This window comes from Diabrotica undecimpunctata, chromosome 7 (genome assembly GCF_040954645.1).
Source record: "Diabrotica undecimpunctata isolate CICGRU chromosome 7, icDiaUnde3, whole genome shotgun sequence".
In the NCBI taxonomy this organism is placed as follows: domain Eukaryota; kingdom Metazoa; phylum Arthropoda; class Insecta; order Coleoptera; family Chrysomelidae; genus Diabrotica; species Diabrotica undecimpunctata.
Window position 1 is genome coordinate 157,593,967 of NC_092809.1, and position 22,977 is coordinate 157,616,943.

Sequence of the window (22,977 nt, forward strand, 5' to 3'; positions counted from 1 at the left end):
TCAGTTTGGTAGCTGCTGCTTTTGTTAAGGTTAGGTTAAGGGAAGACAAGAGAAGCGTCGGTCGACCACCTACAAGATGGACTGACGATTTAAGAAGACTCAATAAAAACTGGATAAGAGCGGCGCAAGATAGACGGGGTTGGATACATGAGGAAGAGACCTATGTTCAGCAGTGGACTCTTGAGGCTGGATGATGATGAAATAGTCGATCATCATCAATATAATAAATATGATACACATCACGCAGTGCCGAAATAAATTTCACTTCGTATGGGATTTACATTTCAGACAAAAACCAAAAAAACATCATGATAGATCTAGACAGTAATGTAAATAAAATTGTTGAATTATCTTATTTTTTTCTTCATTCAATTATGAAATATATTTAACATTAAGTGGTCATATATTCGTAGAATAGTATCTGAATGACTAATCATTTTACATTAATGTTTTCACTAAAATAAGTAAAATAGATATATTGTATATCACACTTCATTCCTAAACTAAACATTATTCATTCATAAGATATACTTTATAATCATAGTCACACTCCATATTAATATATTTGACAAGACCTGGTGTAAAAGCCTGATATATGATTATTTTTCATGCAAAATGCACGTGTTTTAAACGTCAGCGTCACTTTAGAATAGGTCAAGATTCAGTCGTAGATAAAACTGCCTACTCAAAAACTATGAATAGTGTATCACAATATTTCGAAACCAGTTTCGTAGGATGCGTAGTTCGAGAAATTGTCGACGAAATAACTCATTTTTCTCTAAGAAAGCTGGATAATATATAGAAATGTTTAAAAAAACATGTTAAAGTAAGTAGGTAAATAACTGGGATACTAAAATTAACATCAATAAAACAATCTGGATGACCAGACTGAAATCCAATCCTAACTACATAATTAGTGGTGTGTAATGAATCTGAGAGGCGATTAAGAAGGTTAAACAATTTAATAAACCTAGAAATGCACCGAGTAATGAATTGTGGAGCAAAAAATATGCAAACCCGTTCTATAAGACATTTATTAATCTCCAGAAACCACTTTGCGATGATGAGCTATGTCAACCAAGACTTCTTGGTGAAGCATATGTCTTAGTAGAGAAATATTTAAAAATCGATCTGAGAAAACTTTAACTTAATGGAAATCAATTTCTCTATAAAACATATATCATCATCAGTGGTGCTACAACCCTAGATGAGTCTCTCTCTTTCAGAGTCTATGTCGCCAGTCGTTTCTGTTCATCGCTAACCGTTGCCAATTTGCTGCTCCGATCATTCTCGCGCCCTCGTCCACACCGTCCGTCCCATCAGAGTGTTGGTGTACCTCTACCCTTATTTCCTACTGGTATCGCCAATAGGCTTCGTCTACCTATTTTTATTAAAGATATTACATTTCTACCATTTACTATTTCTCTAAACTTCTCGTACGGGCGAAATTATATTGCGTTCTCCAAATACCATTCTCACATATTGCAACCATTATTCTTCTTAGTATCTTCCTTTCGAAGACGAGCAGACGGTTTGCATCTGTCTTGGAGGTGGTCCATGTTTCTGACCCATATATTGTCATCGCTGGTATGATGAGTGTTCTATATATTATTAGTTTGATTTTTTGGCTTAAATTTCTATTTTTTAGCTGCTTATTTTTCCAAACGATGATGGACACAGTGGCTCAGATACAGATACAATGCGAGATGACAGATCATTTTAAATAACACAAGGATTAAAATAGGGTGATGGGGCTGGCACCAACACCTTTTAATTTAGCACGTAGAATTTAGTTTAATTTAGTAGAGCAGAACCAAAGCAACAAATGAAAATACGTAGAAGGAACTTAAATCACATGCTAAACAAATAGATCTGTCGATAAAAACAAAAAATACTAAAATCCTAGTACAAAGCCGACCGGAGACAGGAACACGACGTTACCTGATAGTTGACGACTTATAAAAAGTAGATAGATTTATCTATTTAGGAGTCAACATCACAAAAACTCAGATGATGCAGAGCTTAGCAGAAGAATAATCCTAGTCAATACGACATACTTTACTATTAACCAGATATTTAAATCACCACATGTACCTCAAAGGACTAAAATACGAATCTACAAGACCATAATTCGACCTATAGTGAGCTACTGATGTGAAACTTGGATATAGACTAAAAAATCTGTAAACGGCATGTATATCTTTGAAAGTATAGGTACTGAGACGAATACTGTACTGAGAACCGTTATCTCAGAATGTTCGCCTGCACTAGAGCGTCCTCAATGGATAGGCCATGTATTTACAATGTAAGAAAACAGGCTTCCAAAAAACTGTTGAATGTAAGAATGCAGAAGAAGAGACCTATTGGGGGACCGAGAAAGCGATAGGTGGATAGATGAGGACGCAAGAAATTTCCTTGGGAGGAAAAATACTACAGACCGTAACCAATGAAGACGTTTGTTGAGGCAGGATAGAGGCCAGGGCTGCAGAGCCATAGGATGGATGATTTACAGACAAAAAAAAAATCGGTGAGATAGCCAAGCAGGCCAGGCGGATGAATTGCATTCACTTCGATGATCTAGTGGTCGATGGTTCAGATCCTGGTCAGAAAACAAAAGCTAAGGTATCAGTTAAAATTCTAAATTGATCTACTTTTAATAGAATATGCGGAGTATCGGATCGACTTAAGCATGAGCAGTGTGGGGAGAGATGGGAGCTTGAGTCCCGATGTTACTCCATAGATACCTAGCGACCGAGCGCGTACGCTTAAAGACCGGCATATAGTAGTATTATAGACAAAATCATGAAATTTGGCGATCATGGGAATAAAGGAGAGGAATAGAAAGACCTTGAATGAGATGGCATTCTTAAGAAACGTGCTGGAACAAGATGGATGGCCATGAAACTATTGCCTTGCGGCATTTTTATATTACCTACTTTATTTAATTGAAATTAAAAATTCGAGGTAAGATGAAAACGTCAAATATCATGTTTAGCTATAATAGTAGTTATAATTACAATTATGTTTTATTTCCATTAACTGTAACAATTAAGATAGGTGCAAATTACCATGGGGTATGCTATAGTAGTCTGTACTGTCTCTACAAAAAATGAAGTTGATCAACTGAGTAATATTCCCAATACCGATGTGAATCTTGACCATACGACAAACGAAAAGAAAAAAGATGGACGCCACTGAAATGTTCTACTGGAGAAGAATGTTACAAATTCCGTGGACTGTCCATAGGACAAATAATTCAATTTTGAATGAGCTGAAGGTCAGCAAACGGCGCTCCGTTTAACGAAAAAGACTTATTATCCAAGGAAAGGAAAAAGGTGAGGAAGACCTATGCATGAGTTAAAAGAAATAACCAGAGACGAATATCTTTGGAGACGGGCAATACACGACATTACGATGACAACTATCGCTCAGGGGAGTCAGGACTGAAGAGATAGATTACGAAAACAATCTAGAATGCAAACGGCGTATGTGAAATAAAAATGTAACACTACAAAGTAGTGTATTGTATACGAACAGTCACTTAAAGCCAACTTTGACTACCTCACTAACTCTGACAGCATTGAATAACGTCTAAATTTCAGCATTTGTACATTTTTCGGAGACACATGTATTATAGACGGCGGTATTATTTACAATAGATCGATACAAATCTTAGCATACGTTGATGCCATTGGCATGATAGGACGTAGCAAGCGAGATGTTGAGAAATATTTCCTAGAACTGCAAACGGTGGCGAAACAGGTCGGTTCAACGGACAAAATAAGTACATGTAGGTTACTAAGGATCTTATAACAAATGAGGAACGTGAAACATCTTTTGGAAGTCATATCTTTGAACGTGCTGGCAGCTTCACATTAAAGGTCGAATAAACCTTATAAATAGGGCATACTATAGACTCCAAAAACAATTCCACTCAAGAAATATCTAAAAAAACCACTAAAATTATTACATAAAAAACACTGCTAATTCCGGTCCTCACATATGGTACACATGACAGTGCAGACTGACGACATACTCACATGGATAAGAAAAAGACAAAAGATTGGAACCAGCATGCCATCAGAATTAATAACGTAGTACACTGTTGCAAACAAACCGGATATAAACATTTTTACCACCAAATATGAACTGCTAGATACGAATATGAAACTACGGAATATAAAAAAGTCCACAACTAATCCCATCACAAAATATGTATGGCAATCGTATATGTACTATAATAATACAAAAATATATCAGCCTTCTTTTTAAACATAACTTTAAACGATTACTGTACAGACCATTTAAAAAATTGGCGATAAACTTAATATATTCTGAAGCCTATTATAGAAAATATGTATGAATACTTTAATGTCAATGACCAAATTAACAGATAAGAATCATGAATATTTTGCTTTGATATAAGTAAATAATATATTAACCCCACAAATTCAAAATCGGCTATTGTTTCACCCACGCCACTGCCCAAATTTGCTAGACTTATTATGAACATCCTTGGAATTAAAAACTAGTGTCACCAACAAATACTACGAAATTTCACTTTCAATAAATATTGCTTTTATACCTTATTTAAATATTGATAATTATTCATGTATCAATAAATAAAATATCTTTAGTCAGAGTTTATTTATGTATACAAACGTATGTATAGGCAAAATAGGCAATGTCGAACTTATCATCATTCAAAGTTCAACCAATTCGAATCTATTCATCGGCTAAAAATAGGTCATAGTTATATTCACAGAAAAAGAAAAGTAGAAAATATATTTTTTAGACAATTGAGAGTAAAATTTTGTTTAGAAATACTAAAAATAAAAAACATCAGTAAAATAGGAGAAAGTATTAAATCTGAGAATTAACACTATTCCTGGTATTTAAAGGACTTGTATACCTAGCAGTGAGTGGGAGAATAAACTATTATACCTCGATATACGAGCGCTCTAATATACGATATTTTGCTTTGAGATGAGAGCAAGATTTGAGATACGAGGAATCGGTTTTTATTCAAATTCATACCTCTTATTTGACTACTTCTAATTTGTTTTGTAAATAAAAGGTAGTTTTACTGGTAATAGATCTTTACGGCCTCGCCATCAAGATCAGTTTACGGGTCTGTATGTAACTATTACTTGGACCGACAAATTAAATGGTCATTGGAAGTTAAATCCGAAAAAATTTGGATTCTAATACTAACCATATTGCACTCTAGATGTCGATGTAATTTACACTGTGGTGTAAATTTTTACTATAGACCTCAGTCTGTCTGCCTTGATTGTTTCCCTCATTTTCGAAGTATTGTTGATAAGTTGGGTTCGCGTTTTGTGCTTTTTGTACATTACAATATTACATTTATTTTTACAACCATGGGTTCGAAGAAGAAGATGATGACTATTGAACTAAAACGTGAAATCATTCAAAAACATGAGTAAGGTGTACGAGTAACTGACTTGGCGAGGATGTACGGACGTATCACATCAATGATATGTACTGTACTTAAACGGAAGGAGGTGATAAATGGTATAATGCCAGCACAGGGCGTTACAATAATTTCTAAGTTCCGGACTCTTCTCCATGAAAAGATGGAGAAACTACTAATGGTATGACACAGAGGCAACTTTAAGGAGGAACCTTAACACAAAGCATCATATATGAGAAGGCAAGAGCGATTTACGAAGATTTGCTGAAGCAGATTCCACACACTTCCACAAATGATGAATCAGAAGACTCGTTTAAAGCCAGTCGGGGCTGGTTTGACAACTTTAGGAAAATGACCGGCATTCACTCCGTCGTCAGGCATAGTGAGGCAGCAAGTTCGGATGATAAAGTAGCTGAGGTTTACATCAAAACGTTTTCCGAACTGATAGAAGCCAAAGGATACATCCCCCCGCAAGTCTTCAACTGTAACGAGACAGGGCTTTTCTGGAAGAAGATGCCGAATAGGACTTACATAACGGCAGAGGGGAAGACGATGCCAGGTCACAAACCTATAAAAGATAGATTAACTCTACTACTTTGCGACAATGCGAGTGGCGACTGTAAAATCAAACATTTTCCAGTGTACCATTCAGAAAATCCCAGAGCCTTTAAGTCACATAAGATTTAAAAAAAAACTGCCCGTTATGTGGAGGACAAATCCAAAGGCGTGGGTCACCAGGAAAATCTTTGTGGAGTGGATAAACCTAGTGTTTGTCCTTTCTGTTAAAAAATATCTACAGCAAAACAAGCTACCCATGCAAATCCTTCTTGTCCTCGATAATGCCCCTTCTCACCCACCAAATCTCGAAGATGATTTACTCCAAGAGTTCAAGCTTAAAATGATTCTCTACCTACCAGCCAACACCAATCCTCTCTTGTAGCCCATGGATCAGCAAGTGATTTTTAATTTTAAGAAGTTGTATACCAAGCACATTTTTCGGCGCTGCTTTGAGGTGACGGAGAACACAAACCTTACCCTTCGAGAGTTCTGGAAGGACCATTTTAACATAGCAATATGCCTAAGAATTATTGAGCACGCCTGGCTAGGTGTTACAACAAGGACCCTAACCTCTGCATGGAAGAAGCTGTGGCCTCAGGCTGTAGATGAAAGGGCCTGCGAAGGACTGGAACCCGAAGTGTCAGTGGTAGATGAGATTGTTTCTCTTGGAAAATCCATGGGTCTGGAGGTGGATGAGAGATATGTGTTGTTATAATTATAGGTATTGTTACGAACATGCATTCGGCGTGGCCCATGTAACGGTTGCATCTCGAAAGCGCCGAGAACTTTCCACAGATGTATCGAGCGCGGGAGAGGTGGACTCGTCACAACGAATTAGAGGTGGGACTACTCAAGATGATTCTAGAACAATACTTTTGGCATATATATATTATATATATATATATATATATATATATATATATATATATATATATATATATATATATATATATATATATATATGAATGACGATGTTATGAGTAGAGTTTAGTTGTTAAGCCTATCGAACTGTAAACTTATAAATAAATATATTTATACAAATTCGAACCGCCCGTTTTATTTAATCTCGCTACAGTGGTGTCCTGTGTGAGATTTGGTGTGAGAAAATAAATTCAGCAGTGATTGCTAAATAAAAAAAAGACTTTTGAACTTTTGAAAAGTATTGTTCGTCGGGAACAGCCGCGTAGTTCGGTAGTGATCTTTGTAAAAAAAAGAACATTTAAAAAGTACGTGTGTGCCTGATCAAAGATGCTGCTAGTACAACTTTCAGTAAAACAGTTGCGTGAGCAACTAGAAGAACGCGATGAAGACTGCAACGGGTCCAAGAAGATCCTCCAAGAACGACTGAAGAATGTTCTTAACAAGAATGGAGATGACCCAGAGACATTACATTTTCAATCAGCAGAAGAAGCAGTCTTAATTAAGATCGAAGAAAGTTCTAAAAAAATAAATTTGACGACGTCTCGCAAATGATTAAAGTATCTTCTAGAAAAAATGATGATAAATTAGAGAACGTTTCCAAAAGATTCGATGAAACATTCGAAAATGTATCTAGAAGATTCAACGACACTTCACAAATTATTAAAGAAGTAGCTAGACAAAACGACGAGAAACTCTAAAGTTTTCTAGAAGATTTGACGAAGTATGTACTCGAACAATGAGAAATGTTGAAGTCTCTAAAACATTCGATCAGATACAGAAAAATGTAAACAACGTAGAAGAGAAGATCAAACAATTAGAGACCATGATAACTATAACGAAAGTGCTACCACCAGTTAATGCAGTAGTTCTAGATCCGGTAGTAAAAGAAGAAGCACCTAGAGACGAAACGACACATCATATGCGATTCAAATTGCCACCATTTGAGGGAAAGTCTTCTTGGTCCATATACCATAGACAATTTGAAGCTGTAACGACAGCCAATCATATGACAGAACAAGAAAAAGCTGTTTCCTTGACTGCTGCTTTAAGAGGTGATGCTGCGGATATCTTAAGATCGATTCCTAAGGGTCAAGAAAAATGTTACCAGACCCTGTTCACTCGACTAGACAAACGTTACGGAGATGCCCATCTACAACAAGTCTACAAGGCGCAACTAAGAAGTAGAATTCAACGAGCAAATAAAAATTTGCAAGAGTTGCAAGTTTTAGTTGATAAGGTATTACCGAACTGTAAATTTATATTGTTCTGAAGCTATTTTCTTGAGGCATTTTAAATTAATTACTATTTAAATGGGAATAAGCCACAATTAAAGGTTAAAATACGTTTATTGACGTTTCAATTTCCACTTCTGAAATCGTTCTCAAAATACAAACATTAGTAAATTAAACAAATTTTGTTTTTTGTTACTTAGTGAAAAATTCTTCTAATAATTTAATTTTATCTGACTCATCTATATTGACAATTCAGACATACATTATACATTTTAAAGTAGACGACTTTAAAATGATATTGCCAATATTGTTGAGTTGCGTTCCTGGGACGACTTTACTTATAAGATACTTTAACTTAAGAATATCCGCAGAAAAGATCATAACATGTAATTCGTCTTTAAAAAGACAAATACATGCCATGATGACAGTAAATAAACACCAAATTCCTATTTTATATGTTTGTTATTTAAAAAACATAAATGATGTATTCTCTATATGTTACTGACTTGCCAATACTGGTATTTTCCTTTTAATAACTTCCTCTTTCAATATGGGTAACCAGATCCTACTACATTCTGCAGAGGAATTCGCAACACAATTGGTCTCATTTAGCATAATTAGAGCCGCTTCTTTGATTTTTCGCTTTTTACCATCCGTTTCTTTTAGGACTATATTTGAATCATTCCATTGAACCCTATGTTCATTATCCCATGCGTGTTTACATATTTAAGATCTATCAAATTTTCTATTTTTAATATAGGATTGATGTTCACTTATTCTAACATTTAATGGTCTTGATGTTTCACCTAAATAAAACTGATCGCATTCACAAGGTATTTTATAAATGCAATTATAAAAACAACAAACACGTTGAGATCTATTTTGTCCAAAACCAAACCTAACAATGAACAAGAAAGGACAAAGAATTGCATTTATAAAATACCTTGTGAATGCGATCAGTTTTATTTAGGTGAAACATCAAGACCATTAAATGTTAGAATAAGTGAACATCAATTCTATTCTAAAAATAGAGGATTTGATAGATCTCAAATATGTAAACACGCATGGGATAATGAACATAGGGTTCAATGTAATGATTCAAATATAGTCCTAAAAGAAACGGATGGTAAAAAGAGAAAAATCAAAGAAGCGGCTCTAATTATGCTAAATGAGACCAATTGTGTCGCGAATTCCTCGGCAGAATGTAGTAGGATCTGGTTACCCATATTGAAAGAGGAAGTTATTAAAAGGAAAATACCAGTATTGGTAAGTCAGTAACATATAGAGAATACATCATTTATGTTTTTTAAATAACAAACATATAAAATCGGAATTTGGTGTTTTGGAACTTGGAATTTGGAAGGTAAACTAAATGCACGATCAAATACTTACCATGTCGGGATAGTATTATGAGGTTTTTTCCTGGTTTTTCCCTCATAATTTACTATGGAATCACTAACAGGAGAATTTTACTGTCATCATGGCATGTATTTGTCTTTTTAAAGACGAATTACATATTATGATCTTTTCTGACGGATATTCTTAAGTTAAAGTTGATTTCATGTAATCGAATGAACTGTCTTATAAGTAAAGTCGTCCCAGGAACGCAACTCAACAATATTGGCAATATCATTTTAAAGTCGTCTACTTTAAAATGTATAATGTATGTCTGAATTGTCAATATAGATGAGTCAGATAAAATTAAATTATTAGAAAAATTTTTCACTAAGTAACAAAAAACAAAATTTGTTTAATTTACTAATGTTTGTATTTTGAGAACGATTTCCGAAGTGGAAATTGAAACGTCAATAAACGTATTTTATTCTTTAATTGTGGCTTATTCCCATTTAAATAGTAATTAATGTAAACTTATAAATAAATATATTTACGTAAATTCGAACCGCTCGTTTGAGAACTGAATGAGAATGAGAAGTCTGTTTTAAAGTAATTAGGCTAGTTTAAACCTCAAAATAACAGTCACCCGATAAACAGAAGTGTCAAATTTTTGCAAGGTGGTACAAGGAAAGACTAAAGACGTGGTTGGAGACAGACAAAACATGTCCATGAAGGAGATTCAAATTATTTGACCCAAATTAAACACCTTTGTAGAAATATAATAAAAAAAGCAAATGATACTAATGATGAGAACCACAAAATAAATTTCTAGATTCAAAATTAATAGAAAATATATATTATGCGATGTAATTTTAAAAATAGGATATTTAATCCGGATTTATGTTTTAAAAATATCGCAAACTCTATAATTTGCACTCTGGTGACATATTATTTTTATTCCGTTATCTTAAAGGACATAATAGAATATTAAAACAATATGTATAATGATTTTTATACTATAAAATCTAAATTTAATAGAGACAGTTATTTTACATATCTTACCAATTCTTACAAATACTACCAAACTACTCTATTGTTATGGAATACTATGCGTTTATTTCTTCTCCGGACTAACTCTTTGTTTTGGAATTAAACAGAATATATTGACATGTATAAATTTATTATATTAGAGGATGAAAATTACACTCTGCTTGTTATTTCTTAAAACTATGAATATATAAGTTCTGTTATCTACAATTATTTAACGATGTTTCTGGATGGATTTGAGTACAAGAGATTGGACTCAAATATTAATATTAAAATAGCAAATACGGATAGCTTATCGAACAAAGAAATAAGAGAAATAAATTATTATTATTCCATAGATACGAAGTATTAGGTGAATAAACTAGCGAAACTTATTTATTCTAAATAGGAAAATATTTATGAAGAGTATTGATTCTGATTTCTAACAGCAAATAATTATTAGTGATTATACATGAGAACTTTTCATAATTGTAAATAACATATACCAGGTGACTAAAAACTATATAGAAATACATAGATACTTTAATTATCTTACATGTGAGTAGGTAGGTACATTACACCTCCTTTTGTAAGAATGAAAATAATTGTAAAATGAATTTTCATTTAAATGGTATAAAACATTTGTATACATTATTATTTTATTTTAACACATTTAAATAGTTTCTTTTAGTCTCGATAGTCTTTCACTTCGTCTTATCGGTGTAGTCTCTGTGAAACTAGTCTCTTCACACTTTTTGGATTCACTATAATTATTGTCTTTATTATGTTTACAATCTATACTTAAATCTGTCTCATGTACATGTTTTCGTTTACTTTGACATATATTTAGTGTTAAACAATTTGTAATTTGTTGACAACTATGTGACGGATTTCTACGAAATCGTCGGTAAAAATATTTAATTATCCTGTATAAAATATAAAGTAACATACATTTTATCAAAAATAAGATTGCATAAGTGAAATAAGAACTATTTTTTATTGTGTCTGAAAAATTAATATTTGTTTCTGAGGTCATTTTCTCTAAATTATCTAGTTTATGGCTTGCTAAATTTAATGCATCTCGATCGAGATTATTTAATTGTAAGGGAACAAGGTGTAATTTGGATTCATTATTTATCTTAATATCATCACAACAGACTTCTGGAAGGGATAAATCTGGAATGATAGACTGAAAATTACTTTCTTTTGGATTTGAGACAGATATCAAAATAGTTGATCCGGTGTAAGTTTTGCAATTATTCGAAGTAGAAAAAATACCTGTGTTTGAAAGAACAATAGATATTGGCGTACTAGTCTGACAGCTTAAAGTTAAATCTGTTGGTTTGGGTAAAACATATATCCAAGAATTTGGTTTGTTTAATTTATGCCAAATTTCATATTCTGTTTGAATTATACGAGTATCGCAACTAGATGGTATGTTTGTTATTGAAGTTAACAATTCAGTTTCACAAATTGGATTAGTGTGTGTAAATCGGAAAGTATCAGGATTTTTGCAAATAAGTTTTTCTTCATCTAATGAATAACAGTCTTCTAATGTATCAATAGTAACATAAATGTTTCTATTTTCTGAAAGAACAAGATATTTGACAGATGGAAGAATAAAGGTAAGTCTCTTTAATGTTGGATGAATTATAGGAAGAGATATTAGTTTAAAAAGAGAATAAGGAGTATTACTAACCAAAGGTATACTAACCGTAATTAAAATCTTGTTATCAAAATATATATATTTAAGTAAAATGATATCGAAATATTTATGAGCATAATCGATAGTCAATGGAAATGGATAAGTCGATGTACTAGGTAAATGCGTTACCGTTTTAGATAATTCTTGAATTAGTTGCTCAGGTGTTATAACAGAAGGATGAAGGTTATTATTTCTTGCAAATAGAATAACGTTTATTAAAGTAGAATATTCTTGTTGTAATTCTGTTATAAAGAAAGTTAGTAAGGTAAAATGTTCTTCAATTTTTTGTTTTAAATCTAAATTAAAATATTTATTATTCATTTTATCTGTGTAATTGGTAATTGATTCAAAATTTTTATCAAAAATCACTTTGTTTCGGTCTAGATTTGTAATAGAGTTATTAAAATTTGCAATCGTGGCTTTTACTACATGAATTTGTTGTTTTAGTAAATCAAGAAGATGATTTTCGTTACTTTCAGCTTTGTTAATAGCATTATTGAAATTTTCAGCATCATCACTGTCTAAGGTACCGAATAAGGTCCTGAAAACAGATCCAATTGCATTAAATAGAGCGCGTTTTGGTCTAAAATGTTCATGCAGAATTATGTTTTTTAAAGTTTGTTCATCTTGAAAGAGTCTAGGTATGATTTGTCCTAAGAGTTTTAGTGAAGTATCGCATAATCGTAATTCAATAAGAACTGGTTTGTTTTGACACAGTCTTAATGTTTTTTGATAGGTGAGATCTACAAAATTTAATTTGTCTGTAAAAGGTTGTAAAGGAATATGACTTAATATGTTCCAATGAGTTTCAATAAATTGAACATTTTTTATGTGTTCGTAATAGATTCCAGGTGATTTGTTGATAGGAGTATTGGTATATTTCTTGTGAATTTGTTCACTATTTGTCAGCCATATTATTGCATACCTGAAACAAAAGCATGTTTCAATCTATTCATGTGAACTTTTATTGGTTTTTTATTTACTAAAATTGTGCAATTGACAGGAGAATTTATCTCTAGAATTTTATAAGGTCCATTATAATTTTGTGTAAGTTTTTTGGTTTGACCCTTCTTTGTTTGCTCATTTTGGAGATATACTAATTGTCCTTCTAAGAAAACGGTGTCATTAATCTTTTGGTCATAATATTTTTTACTGACTACTTTAGATTCTAATAGATTCGTTTTTGCTAACTCATGAGATTTTCTAAGCTTAAGTGTTAAATTATCTAAATAATCTTCATATGTATATTTGAGTTCTACTGGTCGTATTATACTGCTAGGTAGATTAGGTGTATATCCAAATATTAGTTCATATGGTGTGAATTTGGTTGAAGTATGATTAGTTGTATTATATGAAAACATAGCAAAATCTAGCCATTCGTCCCAATCGGATTGATCAGCTTTAATATAATGTTTAAGGTAGTCTGCTAAAGTAGCGTGACTCCTTTCTAATGCAGCATTTGATTCTGGATGATAAGCAGTACAATTTATATGTCTGATTTTAAAAAGCTTGGCGATTTGAGAAAATAATTTGGAAGTAAAATCTCGGCCTTGATCAGTAACTATTATATCGGGTTTTCCAAACTTGCAAATAAATCCACGAACCAGATTTTCAGCGATAGTCTTGGTTTCATGATTCGGAATTGCATAAGCTTGAGAAAATTTTGTTAAGTCATCTTGTAATGTTAATATGAACTTATTACCTGACTCGGTTAAAGGTAAAGGACCTACTATATCTAAAAATATTTTTTCTAATGGATTTGAGCTTGTTGTTGTTATCTCCATGGGCTTTACGAATTTTTTTCTAACGAGTTTATTTTTCTGACAAGATTCACAGGTTTTTATAAAGTTTTTAATATCATTTTTCATATTATTCCATTTGAAATGTTTTTTTATACGATTGTATGTCCGATGAAAACCAGAGTGTCCAGCCGTAGGACTAGTGTGATTCTCTTGTAATATTGTAGTTATTTCCTCAGGTTCAGGATTTGTTAGTATATCATGATAAATGATAATAGATATATCAGTTTTTCTAAAAATAAATCTAATCATAGATCTAATTTTTCCCCAACTTAATTTATCGTAGCTAAAAGTTATTCTGGGTAGGCAAATTTTTAATATTTTATCGTTTAATAACCAGTCTCTTAATTTTATTAGGGAATTAAATATATCTTCATAAGAGGTATTGTCCCAATAATTATTTTTTATAAATATGTAATAAAAGTTTTTATTTTGATCAGAAATATATATAATGTCATTTAGTCTTGGATTTTTGGCTTTCAATTTTTCTATATGACTGAATTGTTTATTTATTTGTTTCTGAACGATCTCATTAAAATTTAAATCTACGGAAACAAACAATGCTAAATTTTGTGAAAATGATGTAATCTTTTCATTTGTTTCTTTTATATTATCATTTGTTATTAATATAGTTTCGGATTTAGATAAGAACTGTGAATAAGTGTCATTATTTTCTTTACTCATTTTGTTTATTTGTAAGGTGATTGTTGCCGGGTTTTTGTTTTCTTCGCAAATATTTGTTTCAGATATGGTTAAAGGAGGACGACTTAAACAATCAGCATTTTGATTTAATTTACCTGGTTTATAAATAATTTCATAGCTATATTCTTCTAATGCTAATCTCCACCTAACGAGTCTTGATCCGGGATCTTTTACATTAAATAGCCATGTGAGTGGTTTATGATCCGTATAAATGAAAAATTTATTTCCGTACAAATATGGTCTAAAGTGTTTAACACTCCATACAATTGCAAGTAATTCTTTTTCTGTTGTGCTATAGTTTGATTCCGCTTTGTTCAAGGTACGACTAGCATAAGCAATAGGTAAATCATCTGGTACTTTACCTTGAGAAAGTATGGACCCTATTGCATAATTACTAGCATCCGTTGTTAAGACAAAGGGTTTGGTAAAATCTGGATACTGAAGTATTGGTTCTGAACAAAGTATTGATTTCAGGTTCTCAAATGACTGTTGTTGAATGCTTGTCCAATTAAATTCAACATTTTTCCTCAGCAGTTTTGTTAAAGGTTGTGTTAAAGCACTGAAATTTTTTATAAAGCGTCTATAATAACCAGTGAGACCCAAAAAGCTCTTAATATCTTTTTGTGTTCTGGGTATAGGAAAATCTGTAACAGCACATACCTTTTTTTCGTCCGGTTTGACACCAAATTCAGTTATTAAATGTCCTAAATACATTACTTCGCGACGAAAAAATTCGCACTTATCTGGTTGTATTTTTAAGTTGAATGTAGACAATTTTTCGAATACTTCTTTTAATCTTTTATTATGATTTTCTAATGTATCGGCATGAATGACTATATCGTCGAGATAGACAAAACATCTGTAATTTTGTATTCCTGAGAGGACAGTATTCATTAGCCTTTGAAAAATACTGGGAGCATTTTTTAATCCAAATGGCATTCGTGAATATTGATAATGTCCAGACGGAGTTGAGAAAGCAGTCTTTGGAGAATCCTCAGGATCCATTTTGATCTGGTGAAATCCTGATGTTAAATCTATTGTTGAAAAATATTTTGAATGACCCAATTGGTCTAATATATCGACTATATTCGGAAGTGGAAATGAATCTCCTATAGTAATATCATTTAGTCGTCGATAGTCTATAACAATTCGCCATTTCTTCTTTGCTGAAGCATCGGCCTTTTTTGGCACAACCCAAAGGGGCGAATTCCATGGCGAAGTTGATTCTTCGATAATACCTTGATCTAGCATACCTTTTATTTGAGTTTCGACTTCATGTTTGTGTACTTCAGGATACCTGTATGATTTAGTGCTAATAGGTACATTAGAATTTAAAGGAATTTTGCAAGTTATGGCATTTGTACTGGTAAGTTGATCTCCTTCCAGATAAAAGATATGATTGTACTCCTTGCAAATAGAAATTAAAGATGATTTTTCTTCACTATTTAAATGATCTGTTCTCAAGGCATTTTTTAATTTAGCAATTCTGTTAGAATTCGTATTATCTTTATAAGAAGACATTTTTCGTATATTTGCATTGTTTTGTAAATTTGGAATTTTTTCTATTGCTACTTGAATATCGTTTAATTCAACATCCGTTTCAGTAGTGTTTACGATTGAGGTTAAAAAGAAATCATTTTTTACTTTAACAACACTAGGACATAAAAATACACCTTTAAAGATTTCGCGTTCGGGACATAATCCTTCGCTTAATTCATTATTTATTACTTTAATTTGAACAATTGTTTCAGTTCTTGCGGATAGAATAGTTTTATTACTTCTTGAGTTAGAATTAGAGTTTTGATTTAGTATAAGATCGTCTGAACAGGATTTTTCTTCTGAACAGGATTTTGATTTATGATTTCGTGAAGAGTTACAAGTTTTATTTGTGCATATCTCAGTGGATTTTACACATTTTGGACTTGAATTTTCTTTGGATTTAGAGTTAGATTTAGATTGAATTGGATTGGATAGTAGTTCTTCACTACTTAAGGTTATTTGGATATCATTGGTTTCTAAATAAGAATGATCCTCTATGGATTTAGCATCATAAGGAAATATTTCATCGATATTAGAACTTGTCTCGATATTTTGATCTCTCAGAAATTCGTCATTGTCATTGTTTAATGGAGATTTTATATATTCGATTGAAATAGAACAATTTTTAAAGTTTAATTTATTTTCTTTATAATCAATTTGGCATTTATTTATTTCAAAAAAATCGCTACCTAATATACCGTCGAAATGAAGAGGAAAATCGTCTTCTACGACATAGAAAACATGAGTTTGGACAAAATCTTTTATCTTGAAATTTACGTTACAACTACATATAGTTTTATTTGGATTTAAGACATTTTTATCAATGCCTCGTAGAGTAATAGACTTAGAATAAATTTTTGGAATGTTTAGTATTTTTGAATATTTAATTAAAGAAATATCTGCGCCTGTATCGATTAGAAACTTGCAAGAGGATGGATTAGAATTATTTACTAAGGGTAAATCTACATAGGAAGTGACTGAGAAGTTGATGGTTGTGATACGGCCTGAACTGAACGAACTCCTCGAGAATCGACCGTTGGTTGTCGAGGATTCTGGAAGTTTAAAGAATTTGTTGGATTTTTGTTTTTATTGTTAAATTCGCGTTTTCTACATTCTTCTATAACGTGACCTGGTTTTTTGCAGTATCTGCAAAAACGTTGGGAAGTGTTGGTATTTTCTTTTCTTAAGTTTGGAGGAAAATCAGAATTGGAATTTGAATTTGAAGGTTTATAATTTTGATTTTGAGAATTTGACCTTTGAAGATTTGAATTAGGATATTTTGGGTTTTGAAAACTAGAATTTTGAAGATGTCTAACATTTCTATCTGAATTGTTTTTATATCGACAGTTATTTGAGGAATGGTTATTTCGTTTGCAAATATTACAGAATGGTCTGAAAATTTCTTGTCTTGATAACTGTTCTTGTTCTTCGGCAATTGCTATAGCAACAGCTCTTTCTAAGGAATCTGGATTTCGGGCTTTGATTAAAATAGAGAGGTCTTTGTTTAATCCTCTAATAAAGACATTTAGTGCTTGAGTTTTTAAGAGTTTAGTACATGCATTTCTTGCATCTGGAGATAAGTCTGGATCAAGTGTATTTATTAATTTTATATAGCAATTTTCAACTTTATTTGCAAATGACATTACATTTTCACTGGGCATCTGACGTAAGGAATGTAATTCCAATTGCCACTGACCTTCAGTTCGGCGTTCAGAATAAGCATCTAATAAGAAGTCTTTTAAATCTTTCCATTCGTCAAATGTTCTGTTTCTAGTTATGGCCCTAGCTTTATCGGTTAATTTAGTTTCTATAATGGCTAATAAGATGGGTTTGGATTGCGGATTTACTAAATTGTATGCTTTATCACAATTGTCTATGAATTCGTATAATTTTGATTTTGTACCATCAAATCGAATGAGAAGTTTTTCAGCTATTTCAATTGATACTGACATTTTATTTGAATTAGAAGTAGAAGAATTTGAAAGAGAATTTGAGTCGGGAGAAGGTATTTGTTCGTCAAATAAGTTACTTATATCAGGATATAAAGTAGACATACGTTTACAAGATTTTTAAAATATGAGACAGAATTTAAGATAGAATGTACTTACAAGTAGAATATTGTTGTTGGTCGCATAGTCTATTATTCCACGGGTTCACCTCTACTTCCGATGGAACTACAATTGGGTTATGACTGGAACTGGATTTCGAACTGGATGTACTGGACCCCAATGTAATTAGTTGTAGTGGCGATTTTTCCACACTGACAGTTTTTTTTGAATGATTCCTCGAAGGAAACAAGTCAATTCAAAAATTCCTCAGCTCTCCTTCTATCAGCAATCAGAGGAACTCTGCTACTAATATCCCACGTTCTGACACCAAATTTTGTTATGGAATACTATGCGTTTATTTCTTCTCCGGACTAACTCTTTGTTTTGGAATTAAACAGAATATATTGACATGTATAAATTTATTATATTAGAGGATGAAAATTACACTCTGCTTGTTATTTCTTAAAACTATGAATATATAAGTTCTGTTATCTACAATTATTTAACGATGTTTCTGGATGGATTTGAGTACAAGAGATTGGACTCAAATATTAATATTAAAATAGCAAATACGGATAGCTTATCGAACAAAGAAATAAGAGAAATAAATTATTATTATTCCATAGATACGAAGTATTAGGTGAATAAACTAGCGAAACTTATTTATTCTAAATAGGAAAATATTTATGAAGAGTATTGATTCTGATTTCTAACAGCAAATAATTATTAGTGATTATACATGAGAACTTTTCATAATTGTAAATAACATATACCAGGTGACTAAAAACTATATAGAAATACATAGATACTTTAATTATCTTACATGTGAGTAGGTAGGTACATTATACTATTCAGACACATGCAAGATATAATCATCAACAAAAAAATTGAAGCCATTCAAAAAGAAACTAATCACAGAAAAGAAAATAGAAATAAACACCATTTATATTTAAGTAATTTCTGAGTTTGTAAAAAATAATTACGTATCTACCGCTCGGTGTGGTAGTATATAAATATTTTTTGACAACTAGAATTGTTAACAAAAGTGCAATTTAAATTTATACATCTACAAACTACCACAAAAGCCAACAATTCTTCTCAAACCTGAAAAATCGACTGAAGCTTCCACATCCAACGAACAAGTTCCAATCGAGTCCACGGACCTCTCCATGACGTCATTTGGCGCCGTTGTTGACATAACGGCACTAGCTGCTGTGCATCTGGACAAAGGGGACGCCTTCGGCGTCACTACGTCACTGGCGTTGGAGATTTCGTCTTGTTGATCGGCGGCTGTAATAGGGGCCGGATTTCGAGGAAATTGTTCAGAAACTCCTTTGGTTGCGGAGGTGCCAATTGATACCTGTGGACGGATGATATCCACGTGGTGTATGCTGATCGCAGGTACCTTGACCATAAATACGTTTTACGATATTAAATTAAGAGACGACCGGAATGTTTACTAATGATGGCAAAGAAAAGTGTTTTACCACCTGATGTGTCAAAGTACTTATTTACAAAAAGTATTTTTATGAGTTAAATTTTAATTTTTTTTATGTATTAGCATTGAAAATATTTTTTATGCGGTTACATATTTTTATTTACGTTTTATTCTTTTACAAAATTAAATTCCCAAGATATAATGATTTGTTTCAATATAGGTATTCTGATCACGGAACTCAATTATGGTATTTTATTAATTTTGTTTTGAAAGCTTTGCTACTTTGCTTAATACAAACAAAACATGTTTGTTTCAGAACGATTTCCGAACTGGAAATTGAAACGCCAATAAACTTACTTTAACCTTTAATTGTGGCTTATTCCCATTTAAATACTAATTACTTTAAAATGCCACAAGAAAATAGCTTCAAAACACATTTATTTTGTACAATACAGTAGTCCCTCTCTATAACGATTCCTTATATAACCATAATTCCTCTATAACGATGAAAATAGTAAACGTTGGTTGGTTCGTCATAAGAACAATCTATTAATTCTTTCTCTATACAGATATCGTTCTCTCTTTATAGCGATAACTTTTTAGCGTTCAATATTTGATGACAAATGTGTTATTGTGTTCAGAGTTCAGACTACCTGAGTCACGAGTGGCAAGGTGGCTTAAGGAATGCGTCCACCCATTGTACTCTTTCTTATCAGAGAATTAAGTGACTCACGTTTATTGTTCGGGCGGCGTACCTAACTGTTATCATCTATTGACGACTTTTGTTGTCATCTATTGACGACTTTTCATTTCCAGTTTGAGTTGTGTCTTAGTGTGTCAACAGTCAACATGTTTTCGAAAAAGCGTAAAGTACTCTCGGTGGAGGAAAAGTTATCGATAACTCGAGCAATAGAGAAAGGTGAAAAGCAATCGGATGTCGTTCGCCGGACGGGGCTGTCTCAGTCAACTGTGGCTACGATATGGAAGGACAGAAAAAAGTGGCTTAAAGCGGAGATGGAGGGCGGTAGCAGGAAGACGTTGCGGAAACCTCAGCACGAAGATTTAGATCGCGCTATGCTTCAGTGGTTCCAGCAGCAGCGTATGAAACATATTCCACTTTCTAGGCCTGTGGTCAGGACAAAAGCCGAGTTTTTTGAAACTGAACTTGGAATTGAGAATTTCAAGGCATCTGAGGGTTGGCTGAGCAAGTGGAAGCTGCGGCACAAGATCAACTAAGGGCAAATCAGCGGAGAGGCTCGCGATGTTAACAAAAACGTAACGGATGATTGGCTAGAAAACGTGTGGCCTGGACTGAAGGCACGATATGCGTCAGACGACATTTTCAATGCGGATGAGACTGAACAGAACTTAAAATTGAAATTGGAAAAGTGCGTTGGTAGAAAGCTCTCTAAGGAACGCAATACAGTTTTAATGGCCGCTAACATGACAGGTTCGGTGCTTTAAAAAAACCCGCGTTGCTTTAAAAAAATAAAAAATCTACCGATGACCTATAAAGCAAACAAGAGTGCGTGGATGACTTCGGAAATTTTTGAAGAAGCGATAAGAAAGTGGGATATCGAGCTTAAAGGGAAAAAAATTCTTTTGCTTGTAGACAATTGTCCTGCTCATCCTGTACTGCGTGACCTTCAAAACATCGAACTCTGTTTTCTGCCAGCAAACACAACGAGTGTCCTTCAGCTCATGGACCAAAGTGTCATCAAGAGTTTGAAGAGCCATTACAGGAGAAGACTTTTGATGGAATTGGTTGAGAATAATGGAGATCTTAAACTAAACATTCTTGACGCCATCCTAATGATTAGTAAATCCTGGGACGAGGTGACGAGCAATACAATAAAACATTCCTTCAAACAGGCAGGATTGCTGGAAGATCAAGGATTGACTGATGATGAAGATAACCTGCCATTAGATGTTTGGGCCAGACAGTTTGAACTTACTATCACCTACGGACCGGAAGAGCTAACAGATTTTGAAGAAGTTGATGAAAATGTAGCTACAACATCTGGACTTTCTGACAAGGACATCCTGCAAGCAGTTCATGTAGAAGAAGAAAACAGTGACCTGGAAGTGGAAGCAGTGCCAGAACCAGCTCTGACCCCTCAACAGGCATTTTATGCGGCAAATGTACTGCATCGATTCTTCATCCACCAGGAAGACGATATGAGTGCTGTGGAAGATTCGATGCGTCTTCAGGACAAGGTCAGGTCAGTTCTGTGGAAAGAGAAAAGAAGACAGACCAAGGTGACAGACCGCATTTTGTCTCTCTTTGTATAACGATCTCTCCTTATAACGATGAAAATTCCCGGTCCCTGGCATATCGTTATAGAGAGAGAGGACTGTATATGTATTGAAAATACCTAGTTGCAGCTTTTATTTACGTTTTTAGTCGTTGGTGTACAGAATACACCGCGCACGTAGTTACCACTAATGGACAGGCACCCGTAGTTAAAGGTTAAAATGTGACCATATTTTCCTCTTTTATAAAGATCGAACAGCATATTCGCTGCTCCTCTGTGTTATTCGAACTTACATAATTTAAACATTAAACATAATGCCTTTTTTATTCCATCATAATAAACCGATTTACTGTTTTCACCTTTCACTTATTTTCTAGACTTTTTAGTACTAGTTAGCATAAATTGTTAAAAAAATATTTTTTACTACTAATTAACATATTATATATTATCTCCGTCATAATGTGATAAAAGAGTATAATTACTTTACCATAATGGTGAATAGGTTTCTTATAATTAACTTCTGCCTTTTTAGTATCTTCGTTTCGAATAATTTTGGTTTACAATTTCTTTTCCATCATTTTTATATACACAAGCTGGCTTGAATATCTGATAAATTGAAAAACATTTATTTTAGTACATTCGAGTGAAAATCTAACCAATTAATTTAACGTTATATGTTTTACCAACATTTACTGATAATAAACTTCTCAAATGACAGCTACGTTAGTAAAAAGTATGTGTTAGAAAGATAAAGTACTTCATGAATAGGCAATAAACTTATCTCCATGAAATATTATACCATTTAATATACAGAATTAATTTACCATAGTGGTAATACTTTTCTTATAATTAACTTTCGATTTTTAGTGCCTGTTCAAATAATTTTCTTGTAGAATTTCTTTTTCATCACTGACAGTGAGTTACTGAAACTGATCCAAGACAAGCATATTTTCGTACATTTTAGTTAACAACTACTATTGAA

The 22,977-nt window shown here is 32.8% G+C and overlaps 1 protein-coding gene across 4 annotated transcripts in view; it reads right to left on the reverse strand.

Moving 5' to 3' along the window:
* vlc (disks large-associated protein 2) overlaps positions 1-22,977 on the reverse strand; it is a 134,426-nt gene that overhangs the window by 36,654 nt on the left and 74,795 nt on the right. For 3 of the 4 annotated variants that reach the window (XM_072538598.1, XM_072538599.1, XM_072538601.1), the window contains one exon: positions 19,407-19,707. The exons of the other annotated variant lie outside the window; for it this stretch is intronic. In XM_072538598.1, the coding sequence (XP_072394699.1) occupies positions 19,407-19,707 (301 nt within the window). The remainder of the gene's footprint in view (positions 1-19,406; positions 19,708-22,977) is intronic. 4 annotated transcript variants of the gene reach the window in all.